The 18,483-nt window shown below is 34.3% G+C and overlaps 3 protein-coding genes across 5 annotated transcripts; 1 reads left to right on the top strand and 2 right to left on the bottom strand.

Moving 5' to 3' along the window:
• The first annotated feature begins 509 nt into the window (after positions 1–509).
• LOC133689735 (thermospermine synthase ACAULIS5) lies at positions 510–3,630 on the top strand. Its single transcript, XM_062109736.1, has 10 exons — positions 510–764; positions 1,108–1,174; positions 1,315–1,409; positions 2,057–2,159; positions 2,240–2,328; positions 2,433–2,589; positions 2,700–2,775; positions 2,885–2,943; positions 3,064–3,200; positions 3,329–3,630. Exons 1-10 carry the CDS (start codon positions 607–609, stop codon positions 3,405–3,407), a joined length of 1,020 nt encoding a protein of 339 aa, XP_061965720.1. The 5' UTR covers positions 510–606; the 3' UTR covers positions 3,408–3,630.
• Positions 3,575–4,317, bottom strand: LOC133689736 (uncharacterized). The gene has a single exon (XM_062109738.1). It carries the CDS (start codon positions 4,193–4,195, stop codon positions 3,821–3,823), a length of 375 nt encoding a protein of 124 aa, XP_061965722.1. The 5' UTR covers positions 4,196–4,317; the 3' UTR covers positions 3,575–3,820.
• A 3,873-nt stretch (positions 4,318–8,190) lies between these two features.
• On the bottom strand, positions 8,191–17,137 carry LOC133689624 (mechanosensitive ion channel protein 10). 3 transcript variants are annotated; one of them, XM_062109560.1, is made up of 8 exons: positions 16,851–17,137; positions 16,657–16,777; positions 14,822–16,324; positions 14,606–14,726; positions 10,372–10,665; positions 10,087–10,289; positions 8,857–9,151; positions 8,191–8,767 (listed from the first exon to the last, which is right to left on the bottom strand). In XM_062109560.1, exons 3-7 carry the CDS (start codon positions 16,291–16,293, stop codon positions 8,884–8,886), a joined length of 2,358 nt encoding a protein of 785 aa, XP_061965544.1. In that variant the 5' UTR covers positions 16,294–16,324; positions 16,657–16,777; positions 16,851–17,137; the 3' UTR covers positions 8,191–8,767; positions 8,857–8,883. The 3 variants fall into 3 exon arrangements, with proteins under 3 accessions (XP_061965544.1, XP_061965542.1, XP_061965543.1); XM_062109558.1 differs by having other exon boundaries at positions 16,657–17,137; XM_062109559.1 differs by having other exon boundaries at positions 14,822–16,306; positions 16,657–17,137.
• Positions 17,138–18,483: the final 1,346 nt, after the last annotated feature.

The following is an 18,483-nucleotide window of genomic DNA, read 5'->3' as shown; positions in this document are numbered from 1 at the left end:
ATTTTTTAAAATTTATTTTTAACATTAGTATATCAAAACGATCTAAAAATATATATAAAAAATTTTAAATAAAAAAATTAATTTTTTAGGAAACAAGACGCGAACCACGTAGCCGAATATTACCTTAATACAGGGAAATAATTTACAAAAAAAAAATCATATTAAATTTTCATATAAATTAATATGTCGATTTATAAATGGTAATGTGTGGGTCTTGCGATTTTTAAAGGACTGGTCTTCTATAAATAAATAACACCTCATTTGTTTATATAAAAAGTTTATTTGAAATTAAATTTTATTTATATAGCATTAATTGTTTATACATGATTTTTCTGTAAACACACTTTGTCCTCTCCTTTATCCACCCTACTCACGCATAGCCCCCACCACCTAGCCAACAATCTGCCGTCTGCATGTTATATTTTTCCATTTTATATAGCAATATTGATAAAGATGTCCTTTTTCTTTTTAATTTGAGCTGTTACTGCTATAAAAAGGCACACTTTCTTGCAATACCAACCCTCACAATTCCTCCTTTCACTTATTTTTCTTTGATATCTTGCTTATCCTTTCGCTCTCTTGTTGTTTTTGGCTTTTCATTTGAATATGGGTACTGAGGCAGTTGAGATCATCTATGCAAATGGTTTGTCTAAAATCTGTGATGGAATCAATCAAACTCATTCTGATGATCAGACTCACAATGATTCTTCTTGGTTTGAAGAATCCATTGATGAAGATCTTAAATGGTCTTTTGCTTTGAACAGGTTTGTTTGTGCCACAACCACAAGCATGCATGCATGCCATCTCAAACTGCGGTGCAGCAGCTTCTTTTCTTCTTCTTCTTTTTGTCATGAGTTTTAAGGTTTACGTTAGATTTTGTTTTCATAGATTTGATTTATTCTAATGCATTTTTGGAGATAAAAATAAAATAAAAAAGTAAAACTCAATCTCTGTTAATCAAGACAATCATATTAATTATGTCAGCCAACTGCACTAATCAATTACAATAGCGAAACAAACGGCCGCAATCGTTACTGGGTTTTAATATTTTTTTCTTTAATAGATTTAAGAAATTAATTTTAGAATCAACTACATATCTCTCAACAGCGTGCTGTGCAAGGTGACTAGTGAGTACCAGGACATAACTCTTTTGGACACCAAGCGTTTTGGAAAAGTAAGTACCTACTGAACTTTTGACTTGACTAGATATCGTACTGTGTTTACGGAAGCCTCTTCTTCTTCTTGTTTTTTCTTTCTTTCTTGTTTATCAGTCTCCATTGTTAAATATCCGAATTAAGGGATGGTTTCATGCAGGTTTTGGTGATTGATGGCAAGATGCAGAGTGCCGAAGTGGATGAGTTTATTTATCATGAATGTTTAATTCACCCTGCTCTGCTCTGCCACCCTAAGTAAGTCTAGTTTTGCTTACAGATTTTAGTTTTAGATCTGTGGACGAATTATTCAACATAACAGGTGCATCTTCTTTCATCTCTCTTTCATATATATATATATATATATATATATATAAAGAAAAAAAAATTGTACAAGAGGACTTAAACTCAAATCTTAGTGATGGGAACAATAGCATGTCATTGAGCTACAATTTATGGGTTAGATACATCGATCTTTTTACAAGAGATAAGAAACAACTTATGAGGTGGGACCTGCATTTTTTTCTAATGGAGCATGCTCTCCAAGTGAGTTGAATTATTCTACATAGATCCTTGGCTATGTTATTAGTTTTGGATTGCACTTTCCCTTAGTCTTTAGCTAGGTGAAAGCAAAAGGAAAGTGGAACTAATTAGTAGTGAACTAAATGATGAACAATGATATTTGGTAAAGAAGATTAAGAATCACAATCCTAATAAATTATGACTGCAAAACAATTCATTCCAATGACTAGGTGACTTCAAATTAAATTACTCGAGGGGTCAAAAATAAATGATTGTTCTATATTAGCAATAGAAACTCCATTTGTTGGTAATTACATTAAGAGTTGATTTGTTATCTTTTTGCTAAGAGAATGATATTTATTTTATATTTTTTATCTTTTCAGCCCTCAGAATGTGTTCATAATGGGAGGTGGAGAAGGGTCTGCTGCAAGAGAAGCCCTCAAGCACAAGTCAATAGAAAAAGTAGTCATGTGTGATATAGACCAGGTAATTAATGTTTGTGTTTTGTTTGTGTGCATCCACTTGTAAGACACAAGTACTTATCCAGAGTCACTTGTATATTCCAGGAAGTTGTTGATTTCTGTCGTAGACATCTGACAGTAAATCAAGAAGCATTTTCGAACAAGAAGCTTGATTTAGTCATTAATGATGCCAAGTAAGTTCCTTGTATTCCAATTCTCTAGATTTTGTTAATTATATTTTGATTTAGTCGTTTTTGATAAGCAGCTACTTACGCTAGAAATTATTTTGTTTTTGAAGGGCTGAAATAGAGAAGAGAAACGAAAAGTTTGATGTCATAGTTGGAGACTTGGCAGACCCAGTTGAAGGAGGGCCTTGCTATCAGCTCTACACAAAATCTTTCTATGAGCAAATTCTGAAGCCTAAACTGAATGACAATGGCATCTTTGTTACTCAGGTAAGAAGTTCTTTTGCCTTAAATCTGACTCTTGCAAGGTAATTGCTGCTGTTCCTATTCTAATATAATGTCCATAATAATCCAATTTGAGTGATGTTTTTATTGTGTAGGCTGGACCAGCAGGAGTTTTCACCCACAAGGAGGTCTTCTCCTCCATATACAACACAATCAAACAAGTCTTCAAATGTAAGTCTGTAAGCAAACATAACAATTATATCCAGAGAGTCCTTAAATAATCTTATATGCATCAGTATCACACATTCATAACCTGCTTCTTATGCCTGTGTTTTCCCAGACGTGGTTGCATACAGTGCTCATGTGCCATCTTTTGCTGATACTTGGGGATGGGTTATGGTAGGTAAATCCAACCTTTGTGTTGGATAGAGAGATGCGTATAAATTATTAATCTGTTCTTCAAGAAAAACTATCTTTGAGAATTTTGCTAATGCTAAAGACTTGTATGTATGACTCCAGGCCTCAGACCAACCCTTCTGTTTCAATGCTGAGGAGATAGACAGGAGGGTTGATGAAAGAATTGATGGTGAATTACTTCTTCTGAATGGTGCTGCATTCCTCTCCTCCGCCACCCTGAACAAGGCTGTTTCGCAATCGTAAGTTTTTAAATCTATTATTCTCCATGAGTTAATGATTTCCTTGTTATTATTTTGGTTTGAATTCATTGCCTAGCTAATACTTGACCACCAGCTAATTATGATTGTCAACTTGTTTCCCGTCTCAGGCTGATGAACGAGACTCATGTCTACACCGAGGATAATGCAAGATTTCTTCATGGGCATGGGGTGGCTAACAAAAATTGAGGCCTCATACCTTTGCTGGTGGGGGAGAGGGGGGAATTGCTGTATAGGATAATTAAAAACAAATATTTCAAATATCTCCAAAGAAATCAATCCAACAGTTGTTAGAACTGTTTGGTTTTGACAATAGTAATATAGTAGCTTCATTGGGGTGTTCATACGACTCAATATGGCAAACTATGTGAAACCTTTATTTTAATATAATGAACTATGAGGCATTCCTCCATTCAGAGCTGTTTTTCATTAATTATTTCCCTGTTCCATGTAAATTGAGACACAGGTCATTCTCTTGGCGGAAATGGAAAACATTGTGTTTTTCTTAGCAATATATGCATAAACTAGTAGGCTTGAAGAGTACTACATAAATAAATGAGATAGAGCGAAGAGTAAAGACCAAGAAATTTGAAAGATTCTCCTCAGCTTCGTTTAACGGGATCAAAGTTGGAAACTCCAACAACAGCTCCAATGATAGCAACAGCAACGACCCCGCCAGCAGCAATGCTGAGCAAGAAATTCTTGAGAGAAGGGGATATGCCAGGCCCCGCTGCTTCTGCTACCTCTGGTATCACCATTGAAGCTGTCAATGCAGCTGCTGTTAGTCCTGTCACTGCCTTCTCTTTTAAGGAGGCTTGCACTTCAAGCCTGGCTCTAGACTTGGACTTTGTAGATAAACCTACTTCCATTAATGGCCTTATAGGTAGTGGCTTAAGGAAGGATTGGGAGTTGGGTGGCTGTTCTAACCTCTTTTGGGATGCTGAAGCTAGTGGCATAGCCATTGAAACTGAGGCCATTTTTGGAGCACTAGTATTGTTCCCTGTCCTTTCCTCGAGAGAATTTGGTGGTGGTGTTAGTGTTGGTCTAGAGAACCAAGGGTTAGACACCTTAGAATAGAGGATAGAGAAAATGAGAAGATGAAAGATGGAGATTTTCAGCTAATGTGTCACCTTGATGTAATCCTACGTGGCTAACTCTCCACTGGATTTGAAGGATAAGCTTATCCACCCACTTGCTTGATTTCATGGGAAATAAGCTCTCAAGGTGTCACGAGAGAATCTTGTAGTATAGTACGTGCACAAATAAACTTGTCGCGAGATGATTTGTTGCAACTAGCAGAATTAAGAGTTTTTTTTTTCACCACAACAAAATTAATAAATAAATAAATATCACAATCTAAAAAATATTTAGAAAAATAACACACTTAAGAGAGTATCATAGATGACGTATAGATATAACTTGCATGTCACACATAACTCTTTTAAATTGCTAAATGGCTGAAAAAAAAATACAATGAGGAGAAATGAAAGAGATAAAAGAAAGAAAAAGATCTTTGAGACACATTGAAAATCTAGTGATGATATCATTGGTATCATCATAAATAATTTGATAAGATAAATCTCACGACACTAATAAAAAATCACTAACAAAGACTGGAGTGGGTCACATGAGCCATGCAAATGTGACAGATCATGTGACAGGGCTCACTTGCCTTTGAGCAACTCATGTGACCCACTCTGTCACTGTTGATGATCTTCTTTGGTGTTATTAAATTCATCTCATAAAGATCTTTCTAATGCTATTGATGATGTCGTCATCGGAGTTTTGTGTACCTCTAGGGCCTCTTTCTTTCTTTCTCTCTCTCTCCTCTCTCTTCACAAATTACAAGGAGGAGACAAAACAAAGAAGAGAAAAAAAAATTAAAAACAAACCTCAAAAGCACATCAAAACTTTGATGATGACATCATTGGTACCTTTAGAAATATCTGACAGGGCTCACTTGTTTTTGGACGACTCGTATGGCCCATTCTGATTACTGTTGGTGGCATTCCCTAATGTTGTTGGATTCGTCTCGTTAAGATCTTTCTGATAGTATCGGCGATGTCACCATTAGAGCATCTCTTTCTTTTCTCTCTCTCCTCTCTCTTCACAAATTACAAGGAGGAGATGGGAGATAAGAGAGAGGAAACAAAACCTTAACTGCACATTAAAACTCCGATGATAATATCACTAGTACCATCAAAAATATCTTGATAAGATGAATACAGTGAAAATAAAAAAAGTCTTCAACGACAACTAGAATGGGCCACATGAGTCGCCTAAAAGCAAGTGAGCTCCACCTCCTTTAGGTAGCTCATATGGCCCACTATAATCTCTGTTAATGACATTTCTTGGTATTATTAGATTTGTCTTATCGATATTTTTTTATGGTATCGGTGGTGTCGTCATTAGAGCTTTAGTGTGCCTCTAAAGTTTTTTTTTCTCTCTCTCTCCTCTCTCCTCGTAATTCTTTGCATGCCATTTAACAATTTGAGAGTTGCATATGAGACATACAACTCATGAGTCAAAGATGTCATTTACGACTTTCTCAACCATGCTACTTCTCTAAGTATATTTTGAATCGTGTTATTTCTAAAAAAAAAAATGTAACTATGCTAAAGTCCAAAAAAACTCTAGAATTAATTGTATTCTCCAATTTCAATAGGAAATTTTGATGGCCTAGTTAGAGGTTGTTTTGGACATTAGCACAATAAATTTTCTTGACAAAATATCACAATCCAGAAAAAAAAATTAGAGAAATAACAGAGTTTGGTAAGTCGCAAGCCTTATTTACAACTTGCAAGTCACATGTGAGATATGAGACTCTCTAAAAAAAATGGTCAGGGAGTTTTTTCCAGACTCTTAACTCCTTGCCAAAAAAAATCAGCAGAACATGAAATATGTCTCACAATTTAGATACACAAGCCTTGATTTATCACAATTTATCAAATATAACAATCAATAATTCATAACTAAATGTAATAAAAAAAACTAACATAATATTTTATTAAATGTAAACTAAATTCATAATAATTCTTAAAATATTAAAGCATGCATTCTAACTACATCTAAAAATCACCCCAGCTCGTGGGCGGGTGTGGAGCACTTCAAGTTGTAGATGAGCTTATAGCGCCTGTACAAGGGTTAATACCAAAATCACTTTAGCTCATGGACAAGCCTAGATTGCTCATGGATAAATATGTTTTCTATCTGCAAATAAGTTTTAGTTAAATATTGGAACTTGTATTATAATGAATTATTGATATGTCACCACTTAACTATAATAATACAATCAAACTTATTTATGAGTTTTTTTTAACATCCAATTCATCAATTGATAAGCCTGAATTTCTATGACTTAAAATTGAGTTATTACATCCTTATTAGGCTTACCCATTAACATACTCAAATTAAGGAGGAGAAGATGCCATGAATTGGTTTAATGGATCAACTAACTCAACATTCTCATCTTTCTCAACTTCCATTTCTTCTTCTTATTTTTTCTCAACTCTATCAATATGACACCTATATTTGTCATCATTTGGTTCTGATTCTCCATAACAATATAAAGCAAATGTCATAGCCAACTCGGCTTCCATCTCTTCAATTTTTTGTGTCGACATTTGGTTCCTTGTGCTACCACTTAAACTAAATAGACCAACTAACCGTGATGTGTCATTTGAATGTAACTTGACACCCAGGTAAAATCCGTGCTGGAAGACTTTCCTCGTATAGGTTTGCTATTCAAGTAGAACTATAGAATATTCATCCCATTAATGTTGACAAAACTCAAAGATGAAATTCACACTTTCATCACTACAAATAGGTACATTGACATAACGAGTTACACTAAACCCATTTTGCATCATCCTCCAAGTAATTTTAACTTTAATTTCACATATATTTCAAACATTCAAAATAACTTTTTAAGAGATATATCTAATGTAGCAATTAGAAACTCATTACTTTTTCTATTATAAGTAATATCATTGTTGGTATTGGCAATTGTGTCAACATAAAAGTATAATATTCTAATAGTATATGATATTCTATTAAACAACACAACAAAATTCAAGCTTAATTCATCAATATTGTGAAGTTAATCAAGGTACATAATTTATGAACAAAACCCTAATAATGACATAATCAACAAAAACTCAAAATTCATTAATTTTCTCCATAAATAACAAAATTATAAACTCAATTGATGTATTTCATAGCTAAGTATCATATTTTATACCTAATTTGACAAAATCTCTTATTTAAGATAAAAAATTCTAATTCTAATTCACAATCAATAACAATCCAAAATCATTAATTTTCTTTTAAAAAAACAAAATTAACAACTCTAATCAATATATTTTATAGCTAGTTAACCTAATTTACAAAACCCTATTTTTTTCTAAAAATTTATAGTGCTAAACCCTATTTTTTTCAAAATCAACAATTAGTACAAACTATATTAAATTGAAAGTGTATAATATACTCCTCTAAGTGTTGAATGTGGGTGATGGTAATAGATAGTGGCGGTGGCAGCTGAAACTTGGTGAGAGAATGGCAAGTGGAGAGCGGAAGGCTCGTCACATTAGAGAGAGTGAGGGAGAGGGTGGTCTCGTGGTGGCTAAGAGAGTGTTTCATAATGGGGAGAGAGGGTGGTGGTTGTGGGCAGTGACAAGTCCACGTGGATGGTGGTTGTGGGCAGTGAAGGAGAGGAAAAATAAAGAGAAAAGGGTAGAAAGTAGATCTAAGGTTGTAGTTCAATTGAAATGACAATCCTCACATACGACTCGTCAGTCGCAGATGAAGCTTGCGACCCATTAAAATGTAGTATTTTTCTAATGGAGGGGGGATATTGAAGAAGTGTATGGACATGTCCTTATCGAGTACGAAAGTTGGAGAGATTATTTTGGGGAGTGAACATGAATAACTTGTATTAGAGAATGAACTGGACATGTTAGCAAGCATGAGTGCATGACTGAAGCATCCATAGAGAACCGCTAGGATGTCAAGCCTAATCTTGAGCGGTTCATCCAACAATGCAATAATTAAAACGAGGACTGTTTCACAGCAACACAAGACCCCAGTTCTTTCAAGAGAGTTCTGGGTAAAGTACAGTACTAATTGCAACAGTAGTCCTCAATTTCTTTCCCAGATAACTGGATGAGGGTTGCATGAGTTTCAACAATCTTACAGTTGATCCATATTTCACATTCAGTGGATTCAGAGCAAGTAATTTCCAAAAGCTAATCCAACGTCGCCAAGGAATCAAAAGTGTAGGGACGTCATTATTCCTCCTGGTATAATATTTTGCCGACACCCTTGAAGCACGAGTTAAACATACCATATATCATGCGGTTTAAAACCAATATACAGAACAGCATCTAAAAAGAAGTCCATTGCACTAGCGTGGATATAGTTCATCTTTGGTCAAGTCAAAAATGTACCAGGCAGCTCTAGTTCTGGACAGAAACTGCTTTCCTCCTTTGGGATAAATAACAAAGGTCATCTTTATCTCTTTGCAGCATTAGTCCAAGGCCGTGAATTACATGCTGCAACCAGAAATATTATCATTAGAATTGAGATGGTTCAATTAGGATGGAACACGTGATGGAGAACAATCATACTTGAAGCCACATACTTGAAAGATTATCAAAGATAGTGACAATCATTTGTTGGTCACGTTCGTTGATTCAGACCCAATAGGGTTGAGGTGAACTTGCTGGGGAAGCAGATAGTATTTTATATTTAACTCCTCGAAAATTTTCTTTATTTCAATAACCAGTTCCGACTTCCGCTTGTTTTTCTCTCCATATTCTTGGAAGTTCATCGTGTGAGTACAATAGAGAGCCATCTTTAACTTGTTCACATTCTCAATTTCCTTCACCACAACATTGTGGTTAGGATGCCAGTGATGGGGAGTCTTCTCCAAGTGCCTAACCAAACAAGAGGAAACCGTCAAAAAAGTATAATAAAAGCGTATATGCCAGTGTCAAGATAATCCTGCACTTGAAACTATTCCTCTTAACGAATTATGTTGAATTAAAACCAAAATAAATTTTCTACAGTTTCTTATTCAGTTTGACAGGGAGTAACACTAGCTCCTAAATATATGCTTCCTTGTTGCAAAACAGTGCCTACTTAGTGACACTATTTTCACCTTCTGATCCTGCAATAAGCATCCCATCACCAACCAAATAAAGAAATTACATTTGAATTCCTTGCATAGCAGGACGCCTTAACAATTCTCTCTTGACCAAACAAGAGCGAGCCAGAATATGGCAGTACAGAGGCTTATTCAGCAGCAGTAAAACAGAAGGTTTGCAAGCCTCATTTGCCAGGGGAACTATGTTGCAATGAGATATCAAAACAACGCTACTTTTAATTGTTTTTAAGCCAGGGTCACACTATAATTCAATACTCCGTTCAGCAAAGCTTTCCTATCTAACTGCAGTTGGCTTCCACCAATTCATTGTGATCTCTTGACAGAAAGAGGAACATTAGTTAAGGGAAAAAACTTTTGTCCCTAGCTATTTTCTGCTAATGCACCCAAGAAAAAACAGTTTCCAGGAAGAAAATCAACAATGCTATCCTGAGAATGATGTAGGGAAGTAAATAAAACTACACAATATTGTGTAGGGGGAACTGGAAGAAACTACAGGTATGTTAATATTGACAATATGACCAACAGGAGATTACAATTCAGTAGCATTTTTTTATCACCACATAAACACTATACACAATGTGAATTCACTTTCGAACTAGTTTCACACCCAAAACTAATTAAGCATGGGCATCTTGGTAGAACTGCATTTTAATATCACATGGATGGATGCTAAATGCGAGGAAGAAATGTAGGTAAGCAACTTACTTCTTAATTTTATCTTTCAGAAATCCAATCTTCTCCACTGGTGTTGCAAAATCAATTGCAAATTCCACAGAATCACCCATATCTGGGCTTCTGAAGTAATTGCTAATAGGCTTGGTAGCCAAAACTGAATTTGGATAGTATATCTTTTCATTATCAAGCTTCAGAAACACAGTATTTAAGATGTTCATTTCTTCAACCAGCATCTGTCAATTAGAAATTCAACAAGGTTGATGAAGCTATCACAGCTGTGAGGGCAAATAAAAACAAAGGTCTTTCAAAACTTACTGGAATGCCATCAACAACACAACGATCACCAACATCAAATGGATGCATCACAAATACAAATATGATAGCTTCAAATATGGTCTTGCAGGTGCTCCCAAACATAAAAGCTGCTGCTACAAGCTGTGACGAGAGGAAAACAAGTACTTTTGTTGTTGCGATTTCCATCATAAGAAGCCAAATAATAATGGTCAGAACAACCAGGATCCCTGTCACAAGTTTGTGCAATTGTTTAACAGCTGTTTTGGTGTCATTTAAAGAATGTGCAAGCGCTTTCCGGCCATTGTAAACCCTCACCTGCATAAAAACATCATCAAGAGAAAAGGAAGACTCTTCATTTAATTTCCAGCCATTGCATATTCCACAAGTTCCTTGTAAATGATCAAGAAAAGCATTGTTAAGTGTTGAGTTTGTCTTAAATTACGAGTCCAGATAATAAAAGAAATATTCATGTACTTAGTCCGTACAAAAATCTAAAGTTATTATATTTTAGAGTGAGGGTATTGATACTAAAGAGAGGAGAGAGAAAATGAGTTTTGGATTACTTTAGGATTTTGGTTAAAGAAAAAATTTGTTAGATACCTTGTAATTATCTACTTTCTCATAATGAACTTCTCTGATCATCTCACCCATGGGATAGGCCTAAGTTGTCGAACCACGTAAATTTTAAGGTTGTTTTCACTATAAACGTATCATAGCTTGTCTGGTTCTCAATTGGCTTTCACAATGACAACAAAAATAACATCAACAACAAAGTTTGATGTAAAGAAATTTAATTGTAGGAATGACTTCAATCTATAACGTATTAAAATGTGCCTTGTCAGTTAACAAGGTTAATTTAAGACACGGGAAGGTATAGATTGCTTGCCTAAGAAGATGGATGATGTAAAGAAAGATCTCATGAAACAAGCACATGATGTTATTCAGTTTTGTTTATCTAATAAGGTTCCGATAGATATTATTTTATTGAGGACTGCAACTGTTGGATTTTAGACAAAGTTGAAAACTCTTTACATGACCAAATCTTTGATGAATCGATTGTATCTTTAAGTAGAGGTTGTATACTCACCAGATAAAAAAAAGGTATACTCATTAAAGATTATCCTGATGAATTCAATAAAGTGGTTTAAGATCTATGAAATGTTAATGTTAAGATTTAAGATGAGGATCAGGCTTTGATTTTATTATGCTTGTTACCTATATCTTATGATTATTTTGTTGACACATTGGTGTATGGACAAGATAATCTTAGTTCAGAAGATGTCAAAACTTTCTTAAAAAACATGGAGTTAAAAAAGCAAGTGTCAAAAAATTATAATAATGATCATGAAGAGAGCTTGATCGTGCAGGGTAGAACAAGTAATAAGAGTTCAGGTAATGAAGACAGGTCTATCAAAATCAAAATCTAAAAAAATTAAATGACTTGAATGTCATAAAGGAGAGCACTTTAGAAAGAACTGTCCTCGATAAAAAGACAAGGGAAAGAAGAAGAGAATCTTTGGTGCTATAAATATTGCTAGTAAAGGGGAAAAAAAATTATTACATATAGAGTGTTTTGACTATGTTTGTTGGTAGCTCGGTTGGTGGGTGGATTCTTGATTCAGCTTGCACATTTCATATTTGTCCTAATAGAAACTAGTTTGACATTTATAAAGTTGTCAATGGTAATGTTTTATTATGAGTCAACAAAGAACTTTCTATTGTTGGTGTAAATATAATTCGAATTAGGATATATGATGGTATTATTAGAACACTAGAGATTCAACATGTTCCAAAATTTAATTATTTTTTTTTAGTCTTCTTTATTCCCAAGGTTATGGTTATTTTGCTAAAAGTAGAGTTCTGAGGATTTGTAAGTGAGCTCTTAACATGATAAAATGAAAGCTAATTAATGACCTTTACAATCTTCAATGTTCAATAATTATTAGTTTAGCTAGTGTAGCATTTATGGTTGATTCGGATAGTGTTTCTACCCGGGTATGGCACATGTGGCTAAGACATGAAAGAAAGAAATGATAGAGTTAAGCAAACAAGATTTGTGTGGTCAAGAAAAAAGTAATTTAGATTTATATAAGCATTGTGTTTATGATAAACAATGCAAAGTGAAATTCAGTACAATTATTCATCGTACCAAAGAGTATTGTAGATTATGTTCATTATAATCTTTAGGATGCTTCTTCTGTTATGTTAGAGGGTTTCATTCATTGCTCAAGGTAAGGAAGACCATGTGTGCTTATTGAAGAAGCCATTGTATAGCTTGAAGCAATCACCGAGGTAGTGATATAAAAGGTTTGATGCTTTTATGCTTAGATATTACTTTAAAAATGAATATGATAGATGTATGTATTTCAAGAAGCTATCAGATGGTTCATTTGTGTAATTATTGACAAATTGATTGCTTTCAAGAACATATGTATGAGATTGACAGTTTGAAGAATTAGTTGAGTTTGAGATGAAAGATTAGGTATAACCAAAAAGATTTCAGCTATGGAGATACACAAAGATCAAAATGTTGACAAGTTATATTTGTCAAAGAAAAAGTATCTTGAGAAGGTACTTTAACATTTTGGTATGTAAGACTTCAAGCCAGTAAGTACTCCACATGCAACCCATTTTCATGTTATCTTCAACTCTGTCACTAGAAACTGAAGAGAAAAATGAGCACATTTCAAGTGTTCCATATGCTAGTGTAACTAGAAGCATTATTAAGTTATGGTCCGCACTCATCCACACATTTCACATGTTAGTATGATCAAGAGGTTGATAGAAAATCCTGGTAAAGTTCACTGGCAAATCATGAAATAGATATTTTGCTATCTTAGAGGTACTACAAATATTGGTTTGGTATATGATGGGGGTAGAGTAGCAGTAAAGGTAGTGTTGGTGGCTTTGTAAATTTAGATTACACTTATGATTTGAATACGGGGAGTTGGCTGACAGTCATGTTTTCACTCATCCAGGGTGTCATTGGTTCGAAAGCACTTTTGCAATCCATTGTTGCCTTGCATACAATAGAGATTGAGTAAATGTCATTGAAAAAGGTTGTGTTGTTGCCTTGTATACAATAAAGACTGAGCATGTCATTGAAAAAAGTAGTGTGAGAAGCTTTATGGCTCAGTAATTTGATTGGTAATCTTAGTTTCACAAGAATTGACTAATGTGCATTGTGATAGCCAGAATGTTATTCATCTAGTCAAGAACCGGATGTATTATAAAAGGACCAAACATACCGATGTCAAGTATAATTTTATTCTAGATATTATGTCACATGGTGTTAAATTACCTTGATTTTTGGGGTTATTTAGATATATTTTGTCAGGTTATTTTTGAAAAATTAAAAAGAATTCATAATGGGTGGTTTTACTTCAAAATTATCTTTCTTGTTAAGTTTCAGCTAAATAAAATAAAATACTGTTTTTGTTTAGTTTAACTTCAAGGTAGAAATTTGTTGGGTTGATTTAAATTGTGGGCCCAAGTGAGAAGAAATACTCACGTACTAATCCATATAAAAATCTAAAGTTGCCATATTTTAAGGAAAGGCTTATTTGTAGATGTTTTTATTTTCTACACTTTGGTGACTAGAGAGAGAAAAGGTGAGATTTTGGTTATTTTAGGATTTTAAGTGAGCAATTGTGTGGACTTTGTAATCCCCTACTTTCTCATAGTAAATTTCTTTTCTCATTGTAAATTTCTCTAATCGCCTCGTTCATGGTTGCTGAACCATGTAAATTCTACATGTGCTCTTGTTTGACTGAGTGTACTTTTCTTTTATATTTCTCTACTTGTCAAGTGATTTGAAATTTTAGATTGTTTTCACCGAAATGTTGATTATTTCTTTATTTTTTTGAAATGGAAGCATGTCTTGCTTGCAAGTTCAAGAATAACCATTATACTAACAAGGAGTAAAGGGGGCCAATCATCTCTTTTCTGAATGGTTCCGAAAAAAATAAGAAGTGTGTAGAGGTGATCATTGATGTTGGGAAAAGTGAGAATTTTATTGAAGCCAATTTAGCCCGAGTAATTAAAAAGTCCACCTGATTTAGTTCTCTGCCGTGTATTCACATTACAGTTCCCATAATTAACATGGTACAAAACATGATTTCGACATTGGCATATGGTGACGCGAGATTAGAAAGAGGGAATCAGTATCTAAGATCAGAAGGCAATAACACAAAAGATCACGATGCATAGAGGTTTAATTTGAATAAAAATATATAAACAAAAGAAAATGCCATACCACCCAGTTAGTTAGAGCTTTTCTGTCAACTCGTCCAGTCTCATATCCTTCAAATAGTGGAAAAACAAGATCCACCTCTTCCTTGATCATGAACCTTAACAGGTCCTCCTCGTCAATGTATCTGGTCATAAGAGAGAATTATTAGAGAAAGACCAGAAAAAGGGAAATCTAACACAGAAGCATCAAATTCACCCTGACAACATTGATTTTTCTCACTTGCAACCAGGCTGGGCAACATTCCTGAAAATGTAATAGGCAGCAGCAGTCGCTTCCATCTCATTTGTGATCTCCTTGTCAGATTGCTCAACCTCTCCATCAGCAAAACTTTCATCCAATGTATTGGAGATTGTAGACAGTCCTGAACTTGTTACAGCATCAACCAAAACCTTCATCGTCCAAGCTGAAACCTTTCCTTGCTTCATCTTATGAACCTTGGCCATATCAATCACTTTTTTCTCTTTTGTTGCTTTTCCCTTTTTGGTACTCCGGAAGCTTAACTGACCCATGCTAGGTGATCTCCCAACTCTCTCAGCCTCCTCTATAAGTGGAGGCCCTGAAAGAGTTTGCAGAACATACTGATGAAAGATAGATTCTTGAGTTCTATCAAAGAAATTACTAACATGGAAATTAGATGCTAAAATCTTTAGCGATAAAGTCTTCAACAACCACAGAAAAGATCCAATTAGAAGAGACATAAGAGTCACGGTTATGCAACCTAAGATCTTTGTGGCAGTTTTAGATCGTTCAACTCCACGATTGAATAAAAATGCCCATGCAAGAAGAATCAAAGCTATCCAAATAAACACCTGAACACTCTTCTTCAAACCATGGACAAAATAAAGCACCTTCTTTTTCAGCAAAAAGTTCCTCTCAATCAAGAAAACAATAACATGCATAAACCAATTAGTAACCAACATTCCACTAAATATCACCATGACAAGAACACACCATTTCCAAAACTCCAAGCTCCAAATCGTAGTCTTTTCCAGTTTTTCAACAGTCAAGCTAGCAATCAAACATCCCAGAATGCACAAAAATGCAACCCACTCAATCACAGCCTTAGCTCCGACTCTCCTACGCATCTTCTGTTTACTAGATTCAACCCTCTTCCAAACCTCTTCCTCGTCCTCCTCATCTGCTGGTCCTCCAGGAGATGCCATCAATGGTGTTTTAGGTGTTATAACACTAGAAGCAGACTTGTTATTAGGTGACCCCCTAGTAAGTAAATTCCTGTGAGGAGAAGCCGTGGCAATCTGTTCTTGCAAAGTTGAAACATTCTCTTCAAGCACGGTAGAATCAATACCATATGGTTGCTCCCCAAATCGGGACTTAGGCTTTGAGTACACTGACCTTGCAAGTGATCTTCTTGTAAGGTTTTCGTTGGGAGTGGGGATTTTGGGGGGCTTTCTCTGGGTCTGACTAGACCATGAAATCTCTGGTGAGGGGCAGCTGAATGGCACTGATTTTGCAAACGCACCATTGCTCGATTCCTTAAATGGTGAATTTGGTCTGCTTTGCCTAGGAGTAAGAGTTTCACGGTCTTTTGAAGCCGGCCCTTTTGGGGTTTTGGTGTCCACACTGGCATTTGAAGTTTCTTCACTTGAGATTGCTATTAACACATCTCCATCATGAGCGGCTCTCTTTTCTGACATAAGTATTTCACCTCGAACTCCCTCTTTAACATCCATCAACGCCCTAAAACTGCAAAAATTAATTACCCTGGTTCATCAAAGATGCATAAATTAAATCAAGATTCCAACTTTAAGTAACAAGTGAAGAAAAAAAAAAAACTTTACGCAAAAAACTTTCCAAACAAATCACTCAGCTCCTAGTCAAGGATAGTGGACCTTGAATTAGACTAATTGATCAAGCATTTAAAAGCAGAAGGGTAAACGTATCAAATCTTTATTTCATATTTTAAAGATTCTGCTACTAAATAGCCCTCGAAATCTCCTTCAAAAGTTCGAGAAATCCCTCATGCAAAAAGAAAAGGACTTGGCACCAAAGAAAGGGAAACAAGAAAACAAAACGAGGGCCTACAGAATCCTTACCTTAAAAAACTAGCTACTCGCCTGGAAATTTAGCCATCCATGGAAAACCCCGCAGAGAGAATAGAGGGATTACAATGTACTGGAAAAGCAAGCAACGCTGATTTGATACTGAAGCAAAAGACTACATAAAACAAAAACGAGTTTCAACTAAGAGAATAAAACAGACCCACAAGGTGTAAAATCAAGAAACAAACATAAATAGCGCGCATCGGTAGGAGGAAATGAAGGCAGGACAAGGTGACTCATCAATGATAAGAAGAATGGTTAAGCGACTATAGGGTCCACCATTGTCATATCCAGATCACCTTCCAGAGCAAAACGAACAACTTTTTGGTAATGGAAGTGAGCTCAAAAGGGGCTGAGTGAGGATAGTAGTTGGTTGGAGACGTCAGGGAGAGAGTGTGAGACAGAGGAGTTCATATTTTGAGGAAGAGAGATGAGGAACAAATATATATTGATTTGATACAACATTAGCACACTGTTCTATGCATCTAAAAATCATCATTAATTAATAAATGCAAGGTGAAACGAAGCAGGTGACAACGACTGGTCAGTTTTTTCTATTCTAACTTGGTTTTTGGTGGGAGGGTACTAATGTAATTTTCAACATGGATTATACCATTTTCTTTAGGGTTTCGATTGGATTATGGAACGTTGTGCTTATTTAAAAATATTTTAAAATAATATTTTTTATTTTAAAATTTATTTTTATATTAATATATTAAAATTATAAAAATTTAAAAATTTAAAAAATACTGTTAAATTCGCAAAAACAAAAGGTAACCTGTGGGCTCGGAGCAAAGCATGGTGCTGTCTGAATACCGCACTCTTGACTCTTGGAGCCTTTATAAGCATGCTTTTTCTTTTTCCTTTTCTTTTCATTTTTACAGATATTTTGATGTTTTCGGGCCTGGCCTTAAGAAATTGAATTCATTTTTTTCCTATTTTTAAAAACTATATTTTAAAAAAAAGCCGCTTTTCTAATACTAATGAAAATATACTGGTTAGATTTCATGCGCTATCCAACATTTTTTCTCAACACCAAAAAAAAGGTATGGGTATTGTTAATTTTTTTATCATCAATAAAAATTTTAATTGTAAAATAAAAAATTTATACATGTATTTTATAAAATAAATTAATAATTATATGTGCCGAAAAATTATAACAAATTTATAGATTCATATAAAAGAAATTATGTCGGGAAACTGAGATAGGATGCAATTTCTCAGATAAAAAAAATTGGATATATTTTTTAATTTGAAATTAAATTTTTAAAATTTTAACTGGTTTGAATCAATAAAATTAAATTTTATTTTACAAAATCAAGTATTAACTCAATGTCGAAACATATTATCAACATCACGAAAATCTCATGCAAAGTCATACAATACAAAACATCAAATTCAATCTCAAATTAACTAAATGTGAAAAATACTAAACAGAAAATAAAAAATTCAAGTGATAAAAAAAACATTGCGGGTAACTATTACAACCCACATTAAATTATGTATTTCTCCTACATTGCATTTCATTTTTTTTTAATATTTATTTCATCTTGTATTGTCTCATATGTTCATGATTTCAAACATTATTTCATGATTTGTCAAAGATTAATTTTACAAAACCAACCTACAATTATCAAATGGATAGAAAAATAACCCATTAAAACAAAAGAAGGATGTAAATGAGAACAAAAAGGTTTAAAGGGCCAGTAAAAAAAAGGATGCAAATGAAAAAAAAAAACAAGCTGATAAAAAAAATTGAAAGACTAAATAAAAAAAGGATACAAATGAAAATTAAAAAAATTGAGTTGCCATCTCAAGTTT

The sequence above is a fragment of the Populus nigra genome, chromosome 3, assembly GCF_951802175.1.
Source record: "Populus nigra chromosome 3, ddPopNigr1.1, whole genome shotgun sequence".
Lineage (NCBI taxonomy): Eukaryota > Viridiplantae > Streptophyta > Magnoliopsida > Malpighiales > Salicaceae > Populus > Populus nigra.
This window is presented reverse-complemented; position numbering and strand designations above follow the sequence as displayed.

What these genes read in the sequence shown, in the direction of transcription:
- LOC133689735 (XM_062109736.1), top strand. Translation starts at nt 607, where the DNA reads ATGGGTACTGAGGCAGTTGAGATCATCTATGCAAATGGTTTGTCTAAA. An exon ending in TCATGTGTGATATAGACCAG is followed by an intron (nt 2,160 to 2,239) that starts GTAATTAATGTT and finishes TGTATATTCCAG; the next exon opens with GAAGTTGTTGATTTCTGTCG. An exon ending in AACAAGGCTGTTTCGCAATC is followed by an intron (nt 3,201 to 3,328) that starts GTAAGTTTTTAA and finishes TTCCCGTCTCAG; the next exon opens with GCTGATGAACGAGACTCATG.
- LOC133689736 (XM_062109738.1), bottom strand. Translation starts at nt 4,195, where the DNA reads ATGGCCTCAGTTTCAATGGCTATGCCACTAGCTTCAGCATCCCAAAAG.
- LOC133689624 (XM_062109558.1), bottom strand. Translation starts at nt 16,293, where the DNA reads ATGGATGTTAAAGAGGGAGTTCGAGGTGAAATACTTATGTCAGAAAAG. An exon ending in GTGTTGTTGATGGCATTCCA is followed by an intron (nt 10,290 to 10,371) that starts GTAAGTTTTGAA and finishes TCTAATTGACAG; the next exon opens with ATGCTGGTTGAAGAAATGAA. An exon ending in CTGAAAGATAAAATTAAGAA is followed by an intron (nt 9,152 to 10,086) that starts GTAAGTTGCTTA and finishes TTGTTTGGTTAG; the next exon opens with GCACTTGGAGAAGACTCCCC.